Below are 23,567 nucleotides of genomic sequence, written 5' to 3' on the forward strand. Positions count from 1 at the left end.
ATTTCTCTGATGGTTGCTGTTTGGGTTTTTTTTTAAGCAGGGTAGCCAAGTCTGCTACTAGCAAAACATATTTTAAAATAAGATAGGATAAACTTCATTGATCCCACACTGGAGAAATTCCCTCATTACAGCAGTTCAATTACACACAACAGATAAGAAAATACACATTAAATAGAAATAGAATAGAAAAATGTCTAAATATAATATATAGAAATAGAAAAATAAGAATAAGAGCAATAATAATAGTAATAGGTATAATATGAACACCTCATTTTATGTACAGATGAATAAGAATATATACAGATGAGTAACACCGTTCATATACAGATAAGTAAATGGAATATTGCACAGTTCACAGTAGAGGGTGGGCAACAACGAGTAATAAATGAATAAATATACATAGTGCAGAATATTATGAACGTGTTGGCTGATGTTGAAAGACAGCTAGCAGTGCTACATGATGTTTGTACATTAAAGAGTCTGACTGCTGTTGAAATGAAGGACCTGCGGTAGCTGGTAGAAAAACATTTTTCTTATTTAAGATGAATGTATTGTACAGTGTCCTTGACAAATAAACTTAAATATCCCTCAAGGCAAACTACAGACTATTAGCCATGTTCTGTTTGGTCTGCGTGCTTCTAGTCTGTAATGCACTCGTCCTTTCTAGACGTCGAGACGTGGATCTTGTTTTTGCAGAGCTCCAGCTGGGGATGCTCTTAAGTAACGCTAGGGGGCGTCAGCAGCCATTTCACACTAAAGGCATTCCCCCCCCCGCGACAACAACTGAGAGTCTACAGAGCTGCCGTGATGTCTCGTGTACGACTTTGTTAGCAGTTTGATGAATCGAAATGTAGCGCTAAGTTTAACTTAAGCATGGAACGCGTTATTTACACCAAATAAAACCTTACATTATTGTAAGCAGAAGTTTTTCTGTGCTTTTGCTGGAGCTCGTCTCGCTGAGTTGCATAAATGCTGATGTGCTCCTGCACCCACAGCGAGAAAATTCACTGAGCTCGCCTGGCCGAAGTTATCGTTAAACCGGTTTGAAGTGTTTCTATTATGCTACAATGGAGATTTATCTGTGGGTGATACTCGTTCTTCTACACTTCGCTAAAAGAGTTCAAGGTGAGTGGATTTGTTTTTCAGACAGATGTAGCTAAGTCTATGAAAACACAGCCTCTTAATTATAAACAAGTGCTGGCTACTTAAAACCACAGACAAGATTAAAGTAGTAATAAACTTGATTGTAAAGTTATTTAGCAGTACAGAATAGTGTGTTTTATTTGATGTAGTGACTTGATGTAGTGATTAGTGTTAACTCTTGCTTTTATTTAGTGAACAGGAATCAGCCTGAATTATTTACCCATATCGTAAAATTTTTTTGTCCCATCAAGCACACTGTGTATGTAATTTAATAGTTGGCCCATAATAGTTACTAATAGTGTGTACTCATTGTTCTGTTTTGCCTGCTGAAGCCAGCTGTCCTGCCACAGTAAAGAGCTTTCATCCTACTGCAACTTGCATTTCATCTGCTAGTCTGAGTCAGAACTTGGACTCTGTAAAGGACTGTGCTGTGGCTCAGGCACAATGAACAGCACAGAATCAGATACAAAAGCTGACTCAAGTTGCGGGAAATGCAAAATATGTCGTTCCAAGATGGTTCACAAAATCGGCACATTAAATGTCATTTTAGTGGTGGCTTGGTGGTTAAGGCTCTGGGTTACTGATCGGAAGGTCGGGGGTTCAAGCCCCAGCACTGCCAAGCTGCCACTGTTGGGCCCTTGAGAAAAGCCCTTAACCCTCTCTGCTCCAGGGGTGCTGTATCATGGCTGACCCTGCACTCTGACCCCAGCTTCCTGACATGCTGGGGTATGCGAAGAAAAGAATTTCACTGCATATGTATATGTGATTAATAAAGACTCATTATTATTTAGAGAACTCATTAAAGAGGTTGCTGTCTTTAATGAGTATACATTTCATAAGAAAGAAATGCTGTGAGGTTCATATCTGTCCTGTGTGCTGTCTGTCAGGGTTAAAGTTTACCAAGAACCCAGCCAACCTCACGGTAACTCAAGGTAACACAGCCCGTCTAGGCTGTGCTCTTGAGGGCTTAAACGAGCCAGAGATTGTGTGGATGAAGGATGGAGTAAAACTGTACAGCATGGACCAGATGTACATCACTATAGACACACATCACTGGGAGACATATTACAGGTAAGGGACTAGAGTCTATAAAGGGTTTTTTCTTTCATAAAAGGTTCCAAGTTGATGGTTAGAGTTATAACCTCTAAACTTTGAACATTTGATGAGAAACTGTCACTGACCTTTTAAATGCATGTCACAGAAGTAGTATTATTTTAACAAAGCTTAATTCTTAATCTTCTTAACATTGACAGACTGCTCAAGATGCCACAAACTGTTTCCTACACTGATTATAGAATAAAGATATATTTTAAGGTGCATATATTTTCTGATTTTGAACACACGTGTTTTCTTTCATCTTTGGTTTATACTATGCTTTTTGGAAACTTTTCAGGATTAATGTATTGGTATAAACTCTAAAAAGAAGATTCCATCTAGCGGTGTGAAGGTGAACCTCTGGAGAAACACTTGAAATTTCAGTGCAGAACCCTATGACAGACAGGTTCCCATAAAAAATGGTTCCAAGATCCCTTGTGAAATAAAAAATGGTGAATACTTTGGCATGATGGTGCTATTTAGAGCAGAAATATGATATTTTGAGTGTAGTGTATGTCTTGATTATCATGTAAGATTTGTCCAGCTGTTCAATGGTTTATTCTGTACCTGATATAACCATGAACTGTAGCACATACTGATTGTTCTGAGAGTATAGGATCAGTGCATGCAATCGCTCAAGTCACACAATGTTGTATTCTTCCCTTGGTGTGAAAATATTGCTTTAATCCAATCGGTTGTTGCAGCCCATCCTTCTATTCAGAGCTGGTTGTTCCAGTTTGACATGGATGACCTTTTTGAAATTAGCTGATGTCTCTATCTAGATTGTACATACCCTACAGAAAAAGAGAGGGGAATAATTCATGCTGGTTGCATGCATATAAGCAGTGAAATCGTTTTTTTTTTGCTCCCTTTATTAAAAAGGTTTACTAATCAGTGAGTGATTCTATGCTGTCTGACTGTGTAATATAATCAACATACATCATCATGGTGTTTTTTTTTTTGTTTGTTTGTTTGTTTTTTTAAATAGGGTATTGTTTTTCCTATGTTGTCTCAAGGTGGATTCATCATTTTGATTACCCATATGTAATTTAAAAAAAAAGATTCCTCACATATTTGTTTTCAATTTGGTTACGTGCTAATTTCCACCAGTCAGTTCTCCATTATTATATGAAGCTAGCCAACTGCAGCCTATTGAACTGCTGCTCATGCTGCATCACAGGGCAGTGTAACAAACTTTGAGGGAAGCACTATCTACCTTCTTTCACATACAAGAACTTACAAATGACTGTGATTGGCTAGTGTCACTGATTGAGGATTGGCAGGGGAGAGTATGCCATCCCTCTCACCTAGAGAGCACGGCCAATTTTGCTCTCTTGACACCTGGCCAGGATTGGCTCACAATTGTCTCCCAACACCAGTATATACGTGCGTCTCAAACAATTAGAATATCGTGGAAAAGTTCATTTTTTCCATAATTTAATTCAAAAAGTGGAACTTTCATATATTCTAGATTCATTACACATAAAGTGAAATATTTCAAGCCTTTTTTTGTTTTAATCTTGATTATGGCTTACAGTATGCCAACAATACAGACGAGCTGAAGGCCGCTATCAAAGCAACCTGGGCTTCCATAACACCTCAGCAGTGCCTCAGGCTGATTGGCTCCATGCCATGCCGCATTGATGCAGTAATTCGTGCAAAAGGAGCCCCGACCAAGTATTGAGTGCATAAATTAACATACTTTACAGAAGGTCGACATTTCTGTATTATAAATTATTTACTCTGATATTTTGAGATACTGGATTTTGATTTCCATGAGCTGTAAGCCGCAATCATCAAGAGTAAGACAAAAAAAAAAAAACCCTTGAAATATTTCACTTTATGTGTAATGCATCTAGAAAGTCCCACTTTTTGAATTAACTTACAGGAAAAAATGAACTTTTCCACAATATTCAATTTTTTTGAGATGCACCTGTATAACTGTGTCCATTCTCACTAGATTGCATATATTATCACTGCACTTGTATTTTCGTCTTGTCTGGTCTTGTCTAGAAGTCTTGCTGTGTCTGAAATAAAATGGGATGTGACAATTATTCTAGGTTTTTCTGACACCCCAAACAAGTGGATAACAGCTTTGTTCAGCTGGCTCTGATTTTTTTTGTTGTGATTTTTGGTCTGGTGTTCTTCTTAATCCTTTTTGCTTTTGTCAAACTGCAACAAGATGCAACAGGAACACCAGACCAGAAGAATGCTGAGAAAAACTGTACTGTGGGAGTGGAGAGGAGGTGCTGCTGCTTAATCAGCTTATATAGCTTTTTTGCCCTATTGAGGGTGCAAATAAGAAACTCTGAGCATGAGATTTTTTTCCATAGGAACATTTCAACTGAAGTACCTAAAACTAAGCAAAACGCACAGTATTTATCCTGGACCATCAGGTGGAATCCATGGCATCGCTTTTGATAAGTAAGCCGATGTGGTCATCCTCTTGGCAGAGTTGACAGCCATGTTTTGAGCTGGCCATGAGTAATGCACGGGCTGTCGGGAATGTGGGAATGTGTATCAGATGCTGTCATTGCTGCTAATCCTTGGCATCAGGGTTGATGTTTTCGAGCTCGTGGCTGGTCTTTCAGATCCAGCCTAGGCCAGGTTATGAATAAAAAAAACTATGAAGAAAGCACCAATGTTTAATCCAGTATAAGGACCTATATGGGTATGAGACAACTGGTTTTCACAATATCAGTTGACTTTGTTTAAAATTTTCTTACTTTAATGGTACTCAGGGATCTGTAATTGTGGCTTCAGGTGTGAATGATGTGACATACAGTATTTACCCCTTACTTGATGTACAGTATTATGAATATATCCGTCAGTCTGTCAAGCTACGATGGACACATTTTCATTGTACTGTTATTTTTGTGTGGATTTGATCAGTCACATAAGCATGTGCTGTTACAATGTATTTTCAGTATGAAATCAGTCCAGCAGCAGAATGCTGGGAAATACTGGTGTGAGGTTGAACATCATGGCAGCATCATCTCCTCTGAGCCAGCCTGGATCACAGTGGAAGGTAAATCAATAACTTGGGTGTGTTCACTCTTCAGCTGTACATGCTCACACACTTATTGTTGTTAAATGATACTGAGAAGCTATAGCAGGAAGATCTCTATTCTATTAACAGACCTGACAACCTTTACACATTTTGTGTAGGAATTCAGCAATTGAACATTAGACTACTCTACTACAAGTTATCAGACAAAAAATACGCAAAAAGAGCATTTGTATTTTTTCTTCCCAATAAAAAGGGCAGATGAGCCAATCAACATATGACGGTGTGATTGACAATTGCGTAGGGGTTTTGAACTCTCCAATATTAACTGACACCCCTAGAAGCTCCTTTCTTCAGCACAAATTAGTAATCTTTTGACTGGTGCTCTTGTCCCGACTCAGTTTTTTCAACTTGAAAGATGGGATGGCCTTGCTTTCCATCAAAGTGAATGGAGATTGTTTTGAGTTTATTAATGTGAAATAAACTCTATTAATGTATGTTCGACTTTGTTAACATTAGACATCAGTTTTTTACATCACTATATTTATTAGGGATGCACTGAAATTTCAGCCACTGAAAATTTTCGCTCAAAATCGTCAAAAACAGCACTTTTTGCCCAATGACGAAGACAACAAAGTGTCAAATTTAACATCATAATGAATAGGCAGTGCTTAAATGCACCGTTTGTTTCCTTTTCTTTCTTGCATCGGTCAGCATGGACGTGTTCAAACAGTTTGAGCAGCACGAGGTCAAGCATGTTACAGTTTCTTTACGGGATATTAGACAAGTGACTTGTAAAAGGTCTATATTGAAAATATGCTGTATTTATTTATTTATTTATTTAAACTTGTTACTGTGTCTAATAATGTGGCACTGATTTTTTTTTCCCTCACTTACACTGTTAATCTCTATGACAATGTTAAGCATTTTGTCTAGAGAACAGGGATATTAACTTGGACATCTTAGTACAGACACATTCATGCTCTGTACCACCCTGGAATATAAAGAAACCAAACACCATAATGGATCTGACCCAACATAAGAAGACAGTGACCCACCCAAATGTGTAGAAACGATCATTCTTAGACATAAGATGCTGTTTCTCACTCCATAAATACATATATACAGATGGATCTAGGAGGGACAATCATGTGTCTGCAGCAGTAGTGTTCGGTTAACAGCACCTCAGTATTTGTATTCCCAGACAATGCTCAGTTTTCACAGCCGAGGCCCGTGCTTTGGTCCTAGCCCTAGAACAGATAGAGAGTACACAAAAACGGCGTTTTTAAAGTCTGCACGGACTCAAAATCCTCCCTACAAGCACTTGAATCTTTAAAGACTGAACACCCCATAATTGCCACCATTCTACCCAAAGTGGATTCTTTACAGAGACAAAATTTCAACTTCCTTTTCTGTTGGATACCAGGCCATATTAGGCTGTCTGGCAATGAACAGTCAGACATTGCTGCTAAGGAAACCCTCAAACTGAGAATTACAGATTGTCAAATCCCACCATCAGATCTCAAACCAATAATAAGCTCATACATACAAAAAGTGGCAAATGGAATGGCACTAGTGCATTCATAACAAGCTACACGAACTCAGCCCTGTTATAAATGAAAGACACTTCAATCATTTCCCCTTTGAATCCACACACGACCAGACCGTATACACAAGATGCTGTATTGAAACCTTGACTCACACAACAGGGAAGAACCACAAACATGTGATTCCTGTAAAATAAGAATGACTGTTATATAGTCCAGATATTACAGGACGCTCGTACTCTTAACAATACTAGACAACAATTCTACTCAGAAAAGACATCTAGAAGTTTTACAAAATGTCTCACCAGGAAAAATTATAGAATTCTTATCAAATATTAAAGTGCTTATATAAACCTTATATACCTGCTGTTGTTGACAGTGTTGGAATGTTGTAAAATTTTATCGTTGTAATACTGTAAGTAAGTAACTAATAAGTATTTACAGAATATCCTATTTTACCTACATTGATCTTGCCATGAAAAACATTGATGCTGACATAGCATTATAAGAAAAACAAATAAATACATCTCATGTCCTTTCTGATTAATCTTCAGGTGTACCCCACTTTACATTGGAACCCCAGGATATAGCCACATTTCCTGGTGCTCCTTTTAACCTGACGTGTAAAGCTGTTGGGCCTCCTGAACCAGTGCTGGTGCTCTGGTGGCTGGGGGGAGTACAAGAAGGAGATTTCAGGCCCTCCCCGTCTGTGCTCTTGGTAGAAGGTAACTCTGACTGTCCCTGGTCATCCTGAGAAAAGTGTATGTCATGTGTGACTCACTTTTAAACAATGTGACGCAAATATTTATTATATTACATAATATATAACATGCACTCTTAAAGGTAAGTGCATTGCTGACACATTATGACTAATGCGTTTCATGTGACATTTCAATAGGTCTATTTGGATTGTGAAGTAACATTCAAAGGTCGGGATGTATAAAAAAAAAAACGAGCAGGATTTTTGATGTCTGTCTTCTTATTTGAGAACCATGGCACTACGTTTTAGTGTTCTTGTGAAGAGAAAAGGGCTGTCTCCATTTATTGTTGTAAATACACTCCCAGCTCAGTTTCCAGTATGACTTTTGTTTGTTGTTTTTTTGTTTTTTTTAAAGCTAAATGTCACAGGGTGTGTTCGAAACTTCACAATACTGCCTGCTCAGGTATTATATGGAGGCAGGAAGGCAGTTAGTCATGTCCAAATCGAATAATTGCATCAAATGTTGCTTTCTAAGATACCTTTATCTGTCAGCTTGATTTGAGGGGACAATTATCATGGCCAAAAAAGACAAAACTTCAGTACACCAGGTATCATATCACCTTTGAATTTATGACATTATGAGAGTTATGACATTGAATTTATGACATTATCACAGTTAACTCAATTTTAATCCAATCTTTCACTGGAACTTGCACACCATGCTGTTGACAAATTGGGATTTCTTTCTGTCAAGTCAGTTAAGTTAGGATTGGTGTGAAGAACACACCTTTAGAGGAGGTTGTTGTGTAGAAATCAGTGTGCCAAATTTGATTAACTGTTTCTAATATAATGTTAGACCAACGATTTCTCACATAGGGAACTCCCAGGAACTTCAGGAAATCTCAGCAAAGAGTGCAGTAAAGATTTGCAATACAAAGCCTTCGTTAGAGAGACAGAGAACAGAGTGTTAAGATCTATTTCTGATGACTGGTGTGATGATATGTCATTGGGTACAGATCAAAGCATTTTTGGTGTGAAGTAGGCAAGTTGGGAGATTCAACGTTAGATGTTGATTAGTCTCAGATGGTGGTAGAAGGCCAATTGCCCCTCAACCAAAAGGCTCAATTGTAGCAATCAACAGCTGTGAGGTTACAGAATTTAACACCAGTCATGTTTAAAAACTTGCAAAATTGACTACAAACCTTCTTAAGTTCTAGCTAGAATACACCTATGTTTCATACATTTAAGTTTCAGCACAAAGTTATTTGTGTTCAGACCAGTGGTATTTTTACCTGTTTCTAAGTAATGCAGTGAAGTGTAACCTTGCTGTAGAATTTAATCGTCAGAAAAGACAAACACACTTCATGTTGATTTTTTCCTTTAATGTGATCTATCTGGAGCTTTTTTCAGAAAAGAATCCGAAGATAGGGTATTTTTATTTTTTTTAGTATTTTGATGCCAAAACTGACAACCAAAAAAATAATGTAAACTTAAGTCCTGGCTACCTAGCTAGTTAAATTAGGCATATCTATCTTCTAGATATAGAAGTATCCACAGCTCCAAATAACACATCATTTGAGTAGTATTGTCTCACATTATTACATTGTCACATATCCTTCTTGTCCTGTGTACTGTACCCTACGCTCCTGTGCACTGGCTCCAACATCAGCAGCCTAAACCTTTGAATAAAATAACAGCGCAGTGGGGAAAGGAAGCAATCTGTGTGCACATAAATGCTATTTGTAATTGTTTTTACTGAAGATTTTCTTTCTCATCAGAAATTTCCCTTTTTTCCCCATCGTTTTTAAATTGCTTATGAATGCCTGTGTGGCTGAGCGCATTTCACTTTCGAATTAGTGGCAGTTCGAGGGCAGCAATTGCTTGAATGGTGGGTTCATTATTATTCTTAATGAAAAACACAACATAACAATACACTGACAAACTCGCTTATATTACACATGGAACTTTTGAAACCAAATCTTCTGCCATCGTCTTGTCAGTCAGCTCGCCTCTGTCTCGTTACGTGATAAATGAAATTTGATCTGTGCTGCGATTCTGACTCATGCTGAACAGAGCAGACGCGTTCAGTTTTTAATTGCAGTGTCCGTTCTGAACTAAATTATATTATTACTATAAAAAAGCAAAACGACAGTGGGGGCGGTGCTGCGGTGGGCAAGTGATGTAATCGGTATGTGGCCGAACACCGTGTAACATCGGGAACACCGACTATAATAGCAGGCCTACTGCCATTGCATTCTTTCCTGCCCTTCATCCTTCTGCAGCTCCTGTCTTTGCCTGTCAGTGACTGTTAACATATTCCAGCATGCTGTCTTTTCTGTTATGGAACAGCTCGTACTTCCTTTCTGTGAAAAGCATTACAGAAGTCTATAGTGCCCAGACAAACTTTCCGTTTTAAGATGGTGATGGGGAGTATCACCCCACCAGTAAGTACATTACCATATGGGTTTTTCTTACTTCTGTAGAGTAAGTCAGTGTCTGTGGCATCATAGCTGTACTTTGCCAATGTAGCTTTAAGAGCATATTTAGTTTAGTACATATTTTAATGTTCTCTTTCAGTGTTGCCTTCCAGTGGCCTCTAGCTAAATGTGCTACTGCAAATGTAGCTGTTTGACAAGGGTAGACGGACAGCAGAGATAAAATAACACACACACACTAACTATTCATCCTCTATTTTCTCTAGGTGTGAATGACAGCATAAAATTTTACTGTGAAGCCAAGAATGCTAAAGGTGTTTCTGTGTCTCGGACTGGCACTGTGTATATTAAAGGTGAGCTGTGCTTTATCTTTATCTAGCACAAACTGTACTGTAAAACATAACCAACAGCTACTTAATGGGTCAAAGTAATTCTTACAGCTTATCAAGATTTCAACATTACTTCTTACCAAGTGATTAAACACAGCAAATATGGCAGAACAGGTTTTGAAGTTGATCATCCTTGCCAGGGAATGTGTGAGATCCCCACCAGGGATCACCACATGTATAATGCAGATAGAGACATTTAATGTATGACCTGTAATTCAGTTTAAGACATTTTATTGGTAAAGCTGTGAAAACACTTTTTGGTTTTAGTTTTCTTTGCAGTGCCCTATTAATAACCATTCTGTGTAATAAATTTCTGTGGAGTAGCTTTTAGAGGCTGTACGTATAGGAAACCTTAAACTATATGGCCAAAAGAATGTGGAAACCCGATCATCACACCCATATGTGGGTCTTCCCCAAACTATTTCCAGAAAATTGGACGCACACAATTGTATTGGATCTCTTTGTATGCTGTAGCATTATAATTTTGCTTCTCTGGAACTAAGAACCCCAAACCTGTTCCAGCATGACAATGCCTCTGTGCACCAAGCGAGGTCCATGAAGACATAGTTTGCCAAGGTTGCAGTGGAAGGACTCGAGTGTCCTGCACAGAGCCCTGACCTCAACCCTACTGAATACTTTTGGGATGAATTGGAAAACTGACTGCGCCCTAGGCCTCCTCACCCGATATCAGTGCTTGACCTCACTAATGTTCTTGTGATTGAATGAGAAAATCCCCACAGCCATGCTCCGAAATCTAGTGGAAGCCTTCCCAAAAGAATGGAAGTTATTATAACAGCAGGAACTGAATTTGGAATGGGATGTTCAAAAAGCACATATGGGTGTGATGGCCAGATGTCCACACACTTTTGGACATATAATGTAGCCACTTTGGGCTAAAATTCATCTCTACAGCCAAAGGCGATTGTACACTTTCCAAACAAGGGTACATGAGGCAGTAAAAGAGGTATACAGCAAATCTACAGTGGCTGTGTAAATGTAAAAGAAACAATATCAGTCTACTGTAATGGTACTATCAAATATGCACAAATTAAGAAACATTGTAAAAAATGTTGGTAAACTAATTAATATAATCCACTCAATCTTCTCAAACAACCAAACAGGAACATAAAATCCATCTTTAAAGCAGAATTCCCATTACTGCAGAAAAAAATTCTTTCTGGCAATAACTATAACTTCCCACTGCTTTGCTGTAGTCATGCAGTTATACTCTGTCAAATTATTCAAGGTATATTTGCTATATCACCTGTGATATGGAGAACTATATGAAGTCTCTACCAAAGCACATTTTGTAAAAATCAGTTGAGCATAAAGTTATAAACGATTTAATCAGGAAGACCATCATCTCCCCATAGTGACTACACTGACTAATGAACAATAGTTGCTGCAGCTAATATGGTAGAAAGAATGATGGATGACGGTAATTAGCAACAGCAGCTAATGCAACATCTAGATTTTTTCTTCAATGCTTCAGATCCCTGGTTCCTAAAGCTATTATTTGTTTAATACTGATGTGTATACTGGTATTTCCGCTTTGTACTATTGTAACAAATTAGTCTATGAATATTTTGTATAAAATGCAAATCTGAACTTCTTTACCCTTCAGGACCTCCTGACTCTCCTACGAATATACAGATTCACCAGGTGTCTGAGAATGTGACCCTCATGTGGAGCCCAGGGTTCACCGGCTATTCTAACTTGTCCACCTGCACCATTCAGGTACTATACATATCTGATCACTCAAGACTTTTCTCAGGACAGTTGTGCAATAAACAGTTAAAAAAAACCCTGCTATCTCTCTGTGCTGTTGTGTTTGCCCCATTTATAGTGTTATCTGTAAGCTACTTGAATGAAGTTCAAATAATGTTGCTAGCAGCCAGCCTCAGCAGGTATCAGAGGTGTGGAAACTCTATGATAGAACAGGCCTTTGGTATGCAATTACCGATTTCAGTTGTTAATTTGTGTTGGGGGTAGAGCTGTTCTTCCTAAGATTAGGGCATGTATCTTGCAGAACAGAAATTCACAGATTAGAATAGGATGCATAACCAAGATCACTTGTTTTAAAAAAAAGTTAAAGTATTTAGAATATAGATTTGTTGGGTTTTATAAAGTGTGTAAGCCTTTGTAAGTCTTTCCTGAATGAATGGACTCTCCATCCCCCTGCCCCAAATATGTCTGCAGATGTCTAAGAGCTCTGGGAGAAAGGTAAAACTTCCTGACCAGCAAGTTACAGTGCCACCCTTCCAGCATACGGTTGGTGGACTCAACAGTCACTCCAATTATAGCTTCAGAATCTGCTGTGGTAATGAGGTTGGGTCCTCCCCTTTTTCTCCTTGGATGGACTTTCAGACTCCAGAATCAGGTATACATAACTCCTGATAAGAAATGATGAATCATCAGTGCTCACTGAATTGTTTCTGATCATGTGTCAAGTACTGTAGCACAGCTGTTTGAGCAGCAGAGAGGAAGGTGGAAAGGTCAGTTCTTAGGAATTTACACCTCAAATCAGTCTTAAACCTCCTACAATGTGTCTCTTTCCATTAATGACATAATACAGTTGTTTATTTTAGCTTATTCTAATCCCAGAGAGGACAAACCAAGCCAACTACTTCATTTTAGCAAATCAGAGAAGCTTAGATCCACTTCTGGATAATTCATTAGCCTGTAACTAACTATCCCTATATAGTGAGCTGTTCAAGAGTAACAATAAACAGCCTTCAGTTGAAGTCTAGAAACTCTGGTTTTTCTTCCCAGCGTTGGGCTCACAGCCCCAGGCAGCTGCTGGGGGTCGGGGGTGGAGAGAGGAATTGGCCTGGCTGGTTGGAGGAGCAGTAGGGGTTTCTACTGTTGATCTTATTTACGTTTGTAAACTGGCGAGACTGGCCTCAGTCCAGTGGATTCCAGCCTTGCTGGTACAATGAGCTATTGTGTGTGTGTGTCCCAAATCCATCTCAATGTTGGGCTTATGCAGGGTTTGCACTACTGCCACCCACTGCTCATGACTGATATTACCCTCTTTGATTATTTAATATGTTGCGAATCAAATGTTCAGGATGTTTTTATGTTGATGTATTTAGAGGATTATTTATGGTCACTACGGTCTATTTCTGCCTCTCCTATACAGTGCCCTCAGCAGCACCCAAGAATCTAACCTTTCACTTGACGGAGCAGCAGCTCACCCTGACCTGGGCAGCACTCGAAGAAGAAGAGCTGAATGGACGATTACTGGCCTATAAGGTGCAATGGAACGTGGGTGGAGAGAATCAGGTACATTTATTAAGCACCAGTAAAGGCAACACCTTAAAGTACACAGGATGTAAGCTATGTAAGACATGGAATGAGGTAATGTGTATTTTGTAGACCTGCTAAAAACTTAGAAGTGACTTAAAGGAAATGTTGCTTTCATTTTCCATCAGTCAGAAACAATGACTATTTATCATTTGTTGTACCTGTATTCATAGATATGCAAATGCTTGTCATGATAGTAAAGTGAACTTTTTAACCTGATATTAAAGTGGACTTGTTGAGACTGAAACAGAATAATTTGTTTGGTGTTTATTAAGTAAGGAATAAAACACAACAGGGAGTGTTGTACAATAATCAGTGACAGGGTGGTGTGATACAGCCTGACGTTAAGCCGTTAATGTTACCACTCCAAAGTTGTTTTTTTTCCTATAACAGCGTGCCCTGAAGTGTTTATTCCCCTCATACCATAACAGTTTGCCGAAGATTACATTATTCAATTTATTATTCAATGGCATGCATATATATATATATATATATATATATATATATATATATATATATATATATATATATTTTACATTTGCTATTGTAGAACATCCATAAAATGAGTTATATTCTGTTTTCACTTGCATTATAACAGCTGTGAAAAGTTAAGCCTCTGGTTAGCGTACACGTAAAAAACCGAAGAGGCTATGCTTCTTTACGTTGAGTGTAGGACTCGAGGTGTGCAGTGCTGTTCACTGCTTATTGTTCTGTCAAACTGCTGTTCCTGCTGCTTTTGTCATCCTGCAACTCTTTCCGAGTGACTGCTGGCTTCTCTCTTATCTTCCTCATCATTAGTCTGAAGCCTCCGGTATACTTCGTGTTGTTTTTTTTTAATGCGTACGCTAGCGTATGCGCAAAGTGTACTCCGTTTGACATGTACGCAGACGGTCGACGCGTGTGCGTTACGACAACTTGCACCACCCCTCCTGGCCTACAAGAGTCAGTACAGAGCAGTAAAGCAGGTTTTCTGGTGTGAAGGACGAAAACGCAGAAGAATCACAACAACACGAAGAACAATGGAGGAGAAAGACATATGCTACTTCAGTTGTTGTTACTAGAGGAAGAAGATTTTTTTTAAAAAGCAAAAGAGAAGATAGTTTGTGCATCCACTCAACCAGAAAAGAGGTAGGGATTGAGAATTCACTCGTGCCGTCTCTTCCGTTTTTTCGGTTTTTTTCTTTGACGGCCTTGAGAATCTACGGCCCTGGGTCACTGTTGCCACCTTGTGAAACAACTAAATAGTGCAAAAGAATTAAATGTGCGACCTGTGCGTACAAAGTACGCGTGGAAAAATTGCACGATGCGCATACTCTGCTGATGACGATATTTGCGTCACACGTACTGTATGCTGGTCCTAGCGTACACGTAAAAAGTGAAGCATACTTTCGGCTTTATTCCCTCACCGGCCTCTTTTTTGTTCTCTTTCTTGAAGTTAAGACAAAAAATGCAGCTAGTTATTTTACTGAGAAACCGGAAAGTGTAAACCTTAATTTCAGAAGACTTTCCCATGGTGGAAAATTCCTGATGGTTACAAAGTCCTGACACCTGAGAGTCCTTCCCTAAATATCAAATAAACATCTCCTTACAGAAAACTTCACCATATTAATGATTGGATGATTTTCTTTATTAAATAACATGTTTTAATCCATTTATCGTTAGTCTTAGATTTTGTGGTGGTTCCATCATACAAGTTCCTATGAAGTAATTGTTATTATAAAATCGCTAATGTATTAGCATGAGCGCATTAATATAAACCTGCCATTTGAGGTCTTCACTATTGTCAGAGCTACTGTTATAGGAAATTAATCAACACCACCTGGCCAATCAGATTTGCGAATTCAACAGCGGTGTGGTATAATGTGATTATTTTTTATGTTAGTATCTTGTTCAAATTCTACGAACAATTTTCATTGTTTTTAGTGAAGTAGTGACTCAGTGGAAGGATGTAAATGATTATGAAACAAATTTGTCGTCCTGTGTCAATGATGTGTGGCATATAATGACAGACTTGGCTTTCACCAGTGATGGTATTGTTTCAGAAAACCTTGACTGATATGTGCTTTATCTTCATGAATTTGAAACATTGTTTAATAACTAAACTTCACCTTCTTAATTTTCAGGAGCCATTACTGTTTAAGGAAAACTTTGCCCATGTCTCTGGAAGAGCCCGTTTCTTCAATGCCACTTTTCAAGTGGCTGCTTGTACAGTGGTAGGATGTGGGCCCTTGAGCCTGCCAGTGCTCATTATGCCAGCTTCAGGTAAGCCCGATAAAGAATTAGGAAATCTGCTATGGTGCCATTTTGGATTGAGCTTAGTTTGCAGAATATCAAATCCTGAAAGCCTTGCACATCTTAACATGTTTTTTTTTTTTTTTTTTTGTGTCAGTACTGTGTTTTTGTGTATTCATGACTGTTATTGCAATATTGAATGTTTTAAAGGATGTATGAAACTACCCATGAATTATATTTTAATCATTTAAAATAATTATAATAATATGTAGAATAATAAATTGGTTAATATGGTCTTAGTGCACCATAAACAACTGAATAGCTAAGAAACATTTCTGTACCTGTATCCTTAATTAGAAATGCCATGATCTATCAATATAGAGTACACAAATAAACAATTTGCACATACTGTCCTTCTGACATCCCTTTTAGGTAGTAGGCTAGCTCACTGCTAGTTAACAAGCTTGCATTTCTTACAGGTTGGCGCAGATATGATTTCAGTATCTAATTTAACAGTAGCCAAACCTATCAGTACATACCCTAACACCCTAAAGATTTTATTCCTCACTAACATTCTTAGTGAGGAATAACTTTAACATTTACGCTAACAACTTTGGCTAAATGTTCCAGGTACCACTCTTTTCTCAAACAATGGACGTGATGGGTCCAAAACATTGCAATCACTACCTCAGTTCATACTGAACTTTACCCTAATCATTTTCCTATGGAAGTAATGCGAAAGTTCACATTTTATTAGAAAGTAATGTGATTATTTGCACACAAACACCAACTGATATAACATGAATCAGTACTTCAAGAAAAGTTAACCATGTAAAATCACAATTTTTAGCATAACCTAAAGTCTAATACTTAATAGAGGAACTTGTTTTGCTCTGGAACGTTATTTCAGCTGTGCAGGCTCAGTCTTCAAGGGGGCACATGTGGGTGGGTCTGCTCTTTGGATTACTGGTGGTCACCGTTCTGGGACTTCTGCTAATAGTCCTGGTGCACCGCAGAAGCAAAGAATCTCAGTTTGGGTAAGCTGGCACAACTAGAAACAGACTAATTGTAAGCAAATGCAGCCATTGGCTATGACTGGCAGACATTGGGCTCAAAGTGCTTTTATTATTCTGAGAGCAGTTCTGTATATTAGCAAGAATGATATTTTCTTTAGCAGATCTGCATTCAAGTCATCAGGGATGGAATCTGTGGTGTCCTTCACTGCAGTAAGATCCTTTAGCAGACAGGGCTTGGAGCTCCCAGAACACATGTGTATGTGTAAATGACATGCACATAACCACTATAAACAAACACCATTAATGCTGGACTATATGCTTCAGTGCATGTGTTCATTTGAAATGTTGTGCTCCCTCTAGTGGACAGTCTGGGCATCAATGATGACTTGAAGACCAAGCTGCGGGATGTTCTCATCCCAGAAAGGCTTCTCACTTTAGGGCACATGCTAGGAAAAGGTAAGCATTTTCATCTTACCTGCACATCCATTTCAATACACAGGAGAATATTTTTATACAGAGGAGCCTTGTTAGCTTAACAGGTTAGCAGCAAAAATTATAGTGGTTTGGCTGGAAATTTAAGTGTATTCAAAACATTCTGCGCCCTTCACATACCAGCCAAAACATAAACTGTGTGAAAACAATGTGGAGCCCAATTACAAATAATTAACCTAAAAAATATACAAATTATGTGTACTATTTAAGGGTCAATCAGATTAAATTAGTAGAAAATATGTTTTCATGTGCAGGGGAGTTTGGTTCAGTGCGAGAGGCCTTTCTCAAGATGGAGGACAACTCCGTGCAGAAGGTGGCAGTGAAAGTACTGAAAAGTAAGTAAATATTTCTTACACAATGACAACAGCAAACCTAGTTATTGTTTAAGCCACTGTTTATTGTACTTATTCACTAAGTATTTGTTTTGGTTAAAAGCTGATATCAGCACTTCAAGTGATATCGAGCAGTGCCTTAAAGAGGCTGCCAACATGAAGGATTTTCATCATCCCAATGTCATCCAGCTCATAGGTTGGTAAAAGAACTTCTTGATTACTGAAAATTAACATTGTAATGTAATGAACAATGTAACCCATTTTATAGATATATGGTCTATTGGATTGAACCATTACATATACTATATGGTCAAAAGTATGTCGACACACCCATATGTGGACCTTCCCACACAATTATATAGGATGTCTTTCCCTTCACTGGAACTAAGGGGCCTGTTCTAAACATTGATCCAGCATGTCTATGCCCCTGTGCACAAAATGAGGTCCATGAGGACACGGTTTGCCAAGGTTGGTATGGACGAACTTGAATGGCCTGACCTCAACCCCACTGAAGACTTTTGGGATGAACTGGAATGCTGACTGTGCACAAGTGCTCCTCACCCAACATCAGCGCATGACCTCACTAATGCTCTTGTGTCTGAATGAGCAAATCCCCACAGCCATGTTCCAATATCTAGTAGAAAGCTGTCCCAGAAGAGTGGACGTTATTATAACTGCAAAGTGGGACTAAATATGAAATGGGATGTTCAAAAAGCACACATTGCTGTGATGGGCAGGTGTTCACCAACTTATATATATATATATATATATATAGTGTATAAGTGGGCAGGTCGTTTTCATTTGAGGATGAAATGTAACCATTAAAATGTATAACTTTTAATTGACTACTCCATTGACTAGATGGAAATCACAGGATATGTGTCTCTTTCTGACAGGTGTGAGCCTGCATAGACGACCCCAGCAGCGGTTACCTATTCCTATGGTGATCCTTCCCTTTATGAAACATGGTGACCTGCATACGTTCCTCCTTATGTCCCGTCTGGGGGACGAACCCTTTGTGAGTGTCAAAACTCCTGGTGTCCATTTTAATAACAGCAATAAGACTGTAAATGAGAATTATCTAAAAATACATGAAAATACATAAGTATAGATTTACATATGTTTATAATCGTTACATATTATATAAACTATCATGAACCAAAAGACTTGTATTAAATAATTTATTCAGCCTATGTCTGTTGATAAAATCCTCTGCATTAATAGTTCAATAATTGCTCTCTAAATTTCATGGACATGGATTTGCAATGGTTGTTGTTTTTTTTGTTTGTCTGTTTTTTTGAGGAGAAATATTTAAAACGCTTCATCCCCTTTTTGTCTTTCCTACAGACCCTGTCCTTAAAAACTCTTGTTCAGTTTATGCTGGATGTTGCTCGGGGAATGGAATATCTTGGCAGCAAAAACATCATCCACAGGGATTTAGCTGCTCGCAACTGCATGTGAGTCTGTTCAGTGACACTTTTAATCAGTTAGATGAAGCTTCCATAACTAGCTTCTGTATGCAGCAAACAGTTTCACATTAAATGTCGTGTTTCAAATGATGGCCTACCAAAGTAAATCTCATTTTATTTGTTCCATTCGTCTGTTTTAGGTTGAATGAGAACATGACTGTATGCGTAGCAGACTTTGGGCTTTCCAAGAAGATCTACAGTGGTGATTATTACAGACAAGGGTCTGTCTCAAAGTTACCAGTGAAGTGGATTGCACTGGAAAGTTTGGCCGACAACGTTTATACAACGCAAAGTGATGTGGTAATTATATGTCTGGTGGTTATGTGTGTGTGTGTATATTTATGAAGTGCCTTTTAATAGGCATACTTTAACAATAACCATAGACAAATGAAAACTGTGAATGATGTTTCGGTCGCTGTTCATTGCTACCTTGATTAATGTGTCCACCATATTGTAAAGTGATCATAAACCAAGATATTAATGTAATTAAGTCTACTTCACCACTTTTTAAATATGTGTGTGTTAACAATAATAAACCTGTCAGACTGTACATGAGAATATAAAACCACAAAATATCATGTACAATTATGTAAAATTTTCCGTTACAACCACAAGTTTTGCTTAAACTAATTAAATCAATTGTTTATTCATCGTTTTATTTTATTTTATTTTTTTTTAATCCTGGTCAGAGTTGCGATGTGTCCAGATCCTATAACAGGAACACTGCATGAGATACAGGACCCTCAATGAACCAGTCAAATTCACCAGCTCATTCACATCTAGGGGTAATTTAGAGTCTGTTAGAGAATATTGTTAGAGACTATATTGTTTGTTTTCCTCAGTGGGCTTTTGGGGTGACCATGTGGGAGATTATGGCTCGAGGGCAGACTCCTTATCCTGGGGTGGAGAACTCAGAAGTCTATGAGTACCTCATCAAGGGTGAAAGGCTGAAACAGCCATCCGACTGTCCTGATGACATGTGAGTTTGAATCCATACTAATTTATATTATTAATTTTCTATGCCAGGAATTACATGATCAAATGTGACAGTATTGCTTTTCTGTCTACTAACGATCCAAGCAGATGATTCTGTTTATTCGGCTTCATTTTACCATCACGCTGAAATGTTGGATGCAGCTTGAAATATTAATAAATAGTAGGTGTAATGATATATTGTGAAATTATGCATTGTGATGCAAAAATCTGATGTGCATTGTGAAAATGTTTGATTCACATTCTGGAAATAAGCATTCAGTTAATGATGAGTCTAATGCAATTGCACTGTTTGAACACCAGAGGTCCTTATCTGTGCAACCCATAGAGTTAAAATATACAGTACAGAGAGCATTCTGGTCACATATTTGCCTTCTTTCAGGGATAGCCTGTGCCTTTACCAGGAACCATCTGCACTTGTGAAGTGTCCCATAGCTCCAGATCACAATGGTTATATGGTTACACAACCACATTTAACAACTAAAAAGAGCACTTCAGTAGCTTTCAAATGACACTAGCCCCTCGCCACAGCAATCTACAGTGCCCAAGAAACAGGCAGTAAAATTCTGGCATTTTAGCCGACTTTGGAGCTCTATTTACAGTTAAAATGATGCTTCAGGCGCTGCTACGGAGCTCATTATGTTTCAATTGATTGTTTTCCCCAGGATAAACATTTTGTTTATTCAGTCAAATTTATAAATTTACAAATGTATTTATTTATTTTTAAGTTATGGTGACCTAGTACTATATTTTGTTTACATTAAACTTCTGTTTGTAGCATTTTTATACATATACAGACAAAAATGCACATTGTTTTGCATTGTTTATGAAAAAAAAGGAGTATTTTCAGACATCCTTTTTCTTCGTTTAAAATATCATGAGAATCGAATTGTGAAGCTAGTTCATGAATCGACTCAAATCGTGACTGAAGTATATCGTTGCACAGTTAATAAATAGTAAAATATTATTTGAGCATAAAATAATGTAGGATATGCAAACACAGTAGGTGTAAATTTCACATATACATGGAACTACCATTGCAACTTGTGTTTTATCAACAAGGAAGAAGGGAGAAAAATATTCAGATAAAAATTATGAAACATCAAGACCTTGGAGTAAAAAGGCTGTAATCTCTGAATCCATTTTGCAAAATGAGTTAGTGTTATAAACGTTATTTACATGGCACAGAGTATATGCAAGACATTTTACTACAAAATCAATTAATTAAAAGTGTATATAAAGTTGAAATGCATCTACTTTGACCTCACCAAGGATCAAAAGTTTATGGCTAAATTTCCTAAATTACTTTAAAAAAAAAAAAAAAAACAATTTCCTCAGAGGTTTGTTTCTTTCCCTTTTTCCATTCAGCTACGAGATCATGCACAGCTGCTGGTCTCCTGTCCCTAAGTGCCGTCCCAGTTTCCAACAACTGATAGCTCAGTTAGAGGGTCTCTGGACTAAACTTTCTCCAGCAGCCACAAAAGAGCCACTGCTTTATGTGAACCTGGAAGATGGTGATGGGGAACCGGATTCCGGGCTTGGGGCTACTGCCGATGTGCTGAGCACTTACGAGTCGCAGTGGGGTGTGCCTTGGCAATGTGCAGATATGGGGGACGATGAAAAAGACTGGCTTGTGGTGTCCTCTGGGGCTGCGCTGGCTATCGGCGGTGACTGTCGCTACATTATTGGCCCATGTGGGTCGACAGAGAGGGAGAGTAGACAGTCTGAGGATGGGCCCTCTGAGGATATCAAAGATGATGAAGAGGATATTATCATAAATGTGTGATTTTTTTTTTTTTTTTTTTTAATTTTTATTATATCCAACTTTGCCTGACTGAATTAATGACCGACTACTGTACACAAACAGATGGCATTGTGAAGAGCAGTTAAAGGATGATGTATCAGCAAGTCCTGATAGACTGGAGGAGTATGTGAGGTCTATGATATAAAGAACATAACACACTATTTTGTGGGCCAACATAGACATATACAATCAGCTAATGAAGTACCATGAATAGGCATAGTTTTCAAAGGTAGTAGATATTAATAAATGTTTATAAGCAAAATCGAGTTTTCACATTGAACAGCGCTAAAAATAAAATTTTATAACTGTAAAAGTGGGTTTATTAACTTTGTACCATGGGCACTGATTTACTGTATTGTAATGTTTCTCATTAAGGCTGATGATATTACTCTGTCAGAAATCTCTTGCTTTTACTTTGTCATGAAATATAATAGTTTTTATCCGTTTACAGTGCCAGTATTGCAGAGTTTGTACATCTACACAGGATTGATGATTTGGTAGATTGCACAAATGGTGCATGTTATAAGTGTCTTATGAATGTTCACATTACAGCATTCGGTATTAAGGGATGTGAAGTGCTGAGATGTCCGTTATAGTTTTAGGTTATTTTACTGTTAAATGTGTTGGTTCAAATGTATGCTTTATTAGCTCAGAATAACTTGAAATTGTACATTTAACATTTTCCTTTACTTCATTAGTGTATAAGAACTAAAATTTGTGTTTCTGTTTGCATGTTTTAAACTTCTTTTAAAGTATTTAACATTCCTTGTTAAATAATGAAATAGATGTGACCATGTTAGGCAGTACTTAATGCAATAAGTAAGTAGCATCATGCTGTCTAAGTTGGTGGTATATTTTTTATTTTAATGAGTGAACAGAAAATGATGAGACTTATTTTGATTATGGTTGTATACAGATCAAGCTTAGTACATGTAAAAATGTAAGTGATGTACAGGCAACAAATATCAGACAGCATTCAATAAGCAATGGGCTGTGGTATATACAGTCTGAACACTTCACACAGCTTTTAGCTGACACTTGAACTATATTGAACTTTCAGGTTCTTTTTGTTTAAAAGTATTTAACTGGAAAGTTAACAGTGTTACAATGGAGCTGATATTGCACTATACTCAGCTGAAGTGGACCGTGTTTCTGTTCAACACAGCTCTGAATTTTGAAAAAATAAACATGAATTTTGAAGTAGCCTCCGTGAATTGTGAATGTTATTTTTCCTTCTCACATTCGGTTGAATTTTACGGCGTCTAAAACCCAACGGTTCCCATTTAACGTTTCCCAGTGGAACAGCAATTCCTGAAAAATCTAGCTTGTTTAAACCAGTTACCAAACCACAGCTCGAGCTGATCAGGCTGCTAACCTGCAGACCACCTTTTCCAGCTGCGAAGTTATTTTCCACTTGCACCCTTTTTGCAAATGCAACCTCGGGCTACTGAAAAAACAGCAGAATACGACAGAAAACATCAATGTGGCACAAAACTAAACATACCGCAGGGTGAATCTTTAACCATAGTTTATTTACAGAGGCACTTAATCTAGTCTCATAATCTTTCTTCTACAATCACTTCCATTCATATCTGAAGTGTATTCCA

The 23,567-nt window shown here is 37.9% G+C and overlaps 1 protein-coding gene across 2 annotated transcripts; it reads left to right on the forward strand.

Moving 5' to 3' along the window:
- Positions 1-796: 796 nt before the first annotated feature.
- Positions 797-23,125, forward strand: tyro3 (TYRO3 protein tyrosine kinase). 2 transcript variants are annotated; one of them, XM_053632507.1, is made up of 19 exons: positions 797-1,125; positions 2,031-2,214; positions 5,166-5,266; positions 7,347-7,517; positions 10,194-10,280; positions 11,941-12,053; positions 12,516-12,696; positions 13,459-13,601; positions 15,746-15,884; positions 16,765-16,891; positions 17,029-17,126; positions 17,231-17,326; positions 17,617-17,697; positions 17,798-17,890; positions 18,591-18,712; positions 19,042-19,151; positions 19,304-19,463; positions 20,006-20,142; positions 21,525-23,125. In XM_053632507.1, exons 1-19 carry the CDS (start codon positions 1,068-1,070, stop codon positions 21,940-21,942), a joined length of 2,619 nt encoding a protein of 872 aa, XP_053488482.1. In that variant the 5' UTR covers positions 797-1,067; the 3' UTR covers positions 21,943-23,125. The 2 variants fall into 2 exon arrangements, with proteins under 2 accessions (XP_053488482.1, XP_053488483.1); XM_053632508.1 differs by having other exon boundaries at positions 17,032-17,126.
- Positions 23,126-23,567: the final 442 nt, after the last annotated feature.

The sequence above is a fragment of the Ictalurus furcatus genome, chromosome 9 (assembly GCF_023375685.1).
Source record: "Ictalurus furcatus strain D&B chromosome 9, Billie_1.0, whole genome shotgun sequence".
Classification (NCBI taxonomy): Eukaryota; Metazoa; Chordata; class Actinopteri; order Siluriformes; family Ictaluridae; genus Ictalurus; species Ictalurus furcatus.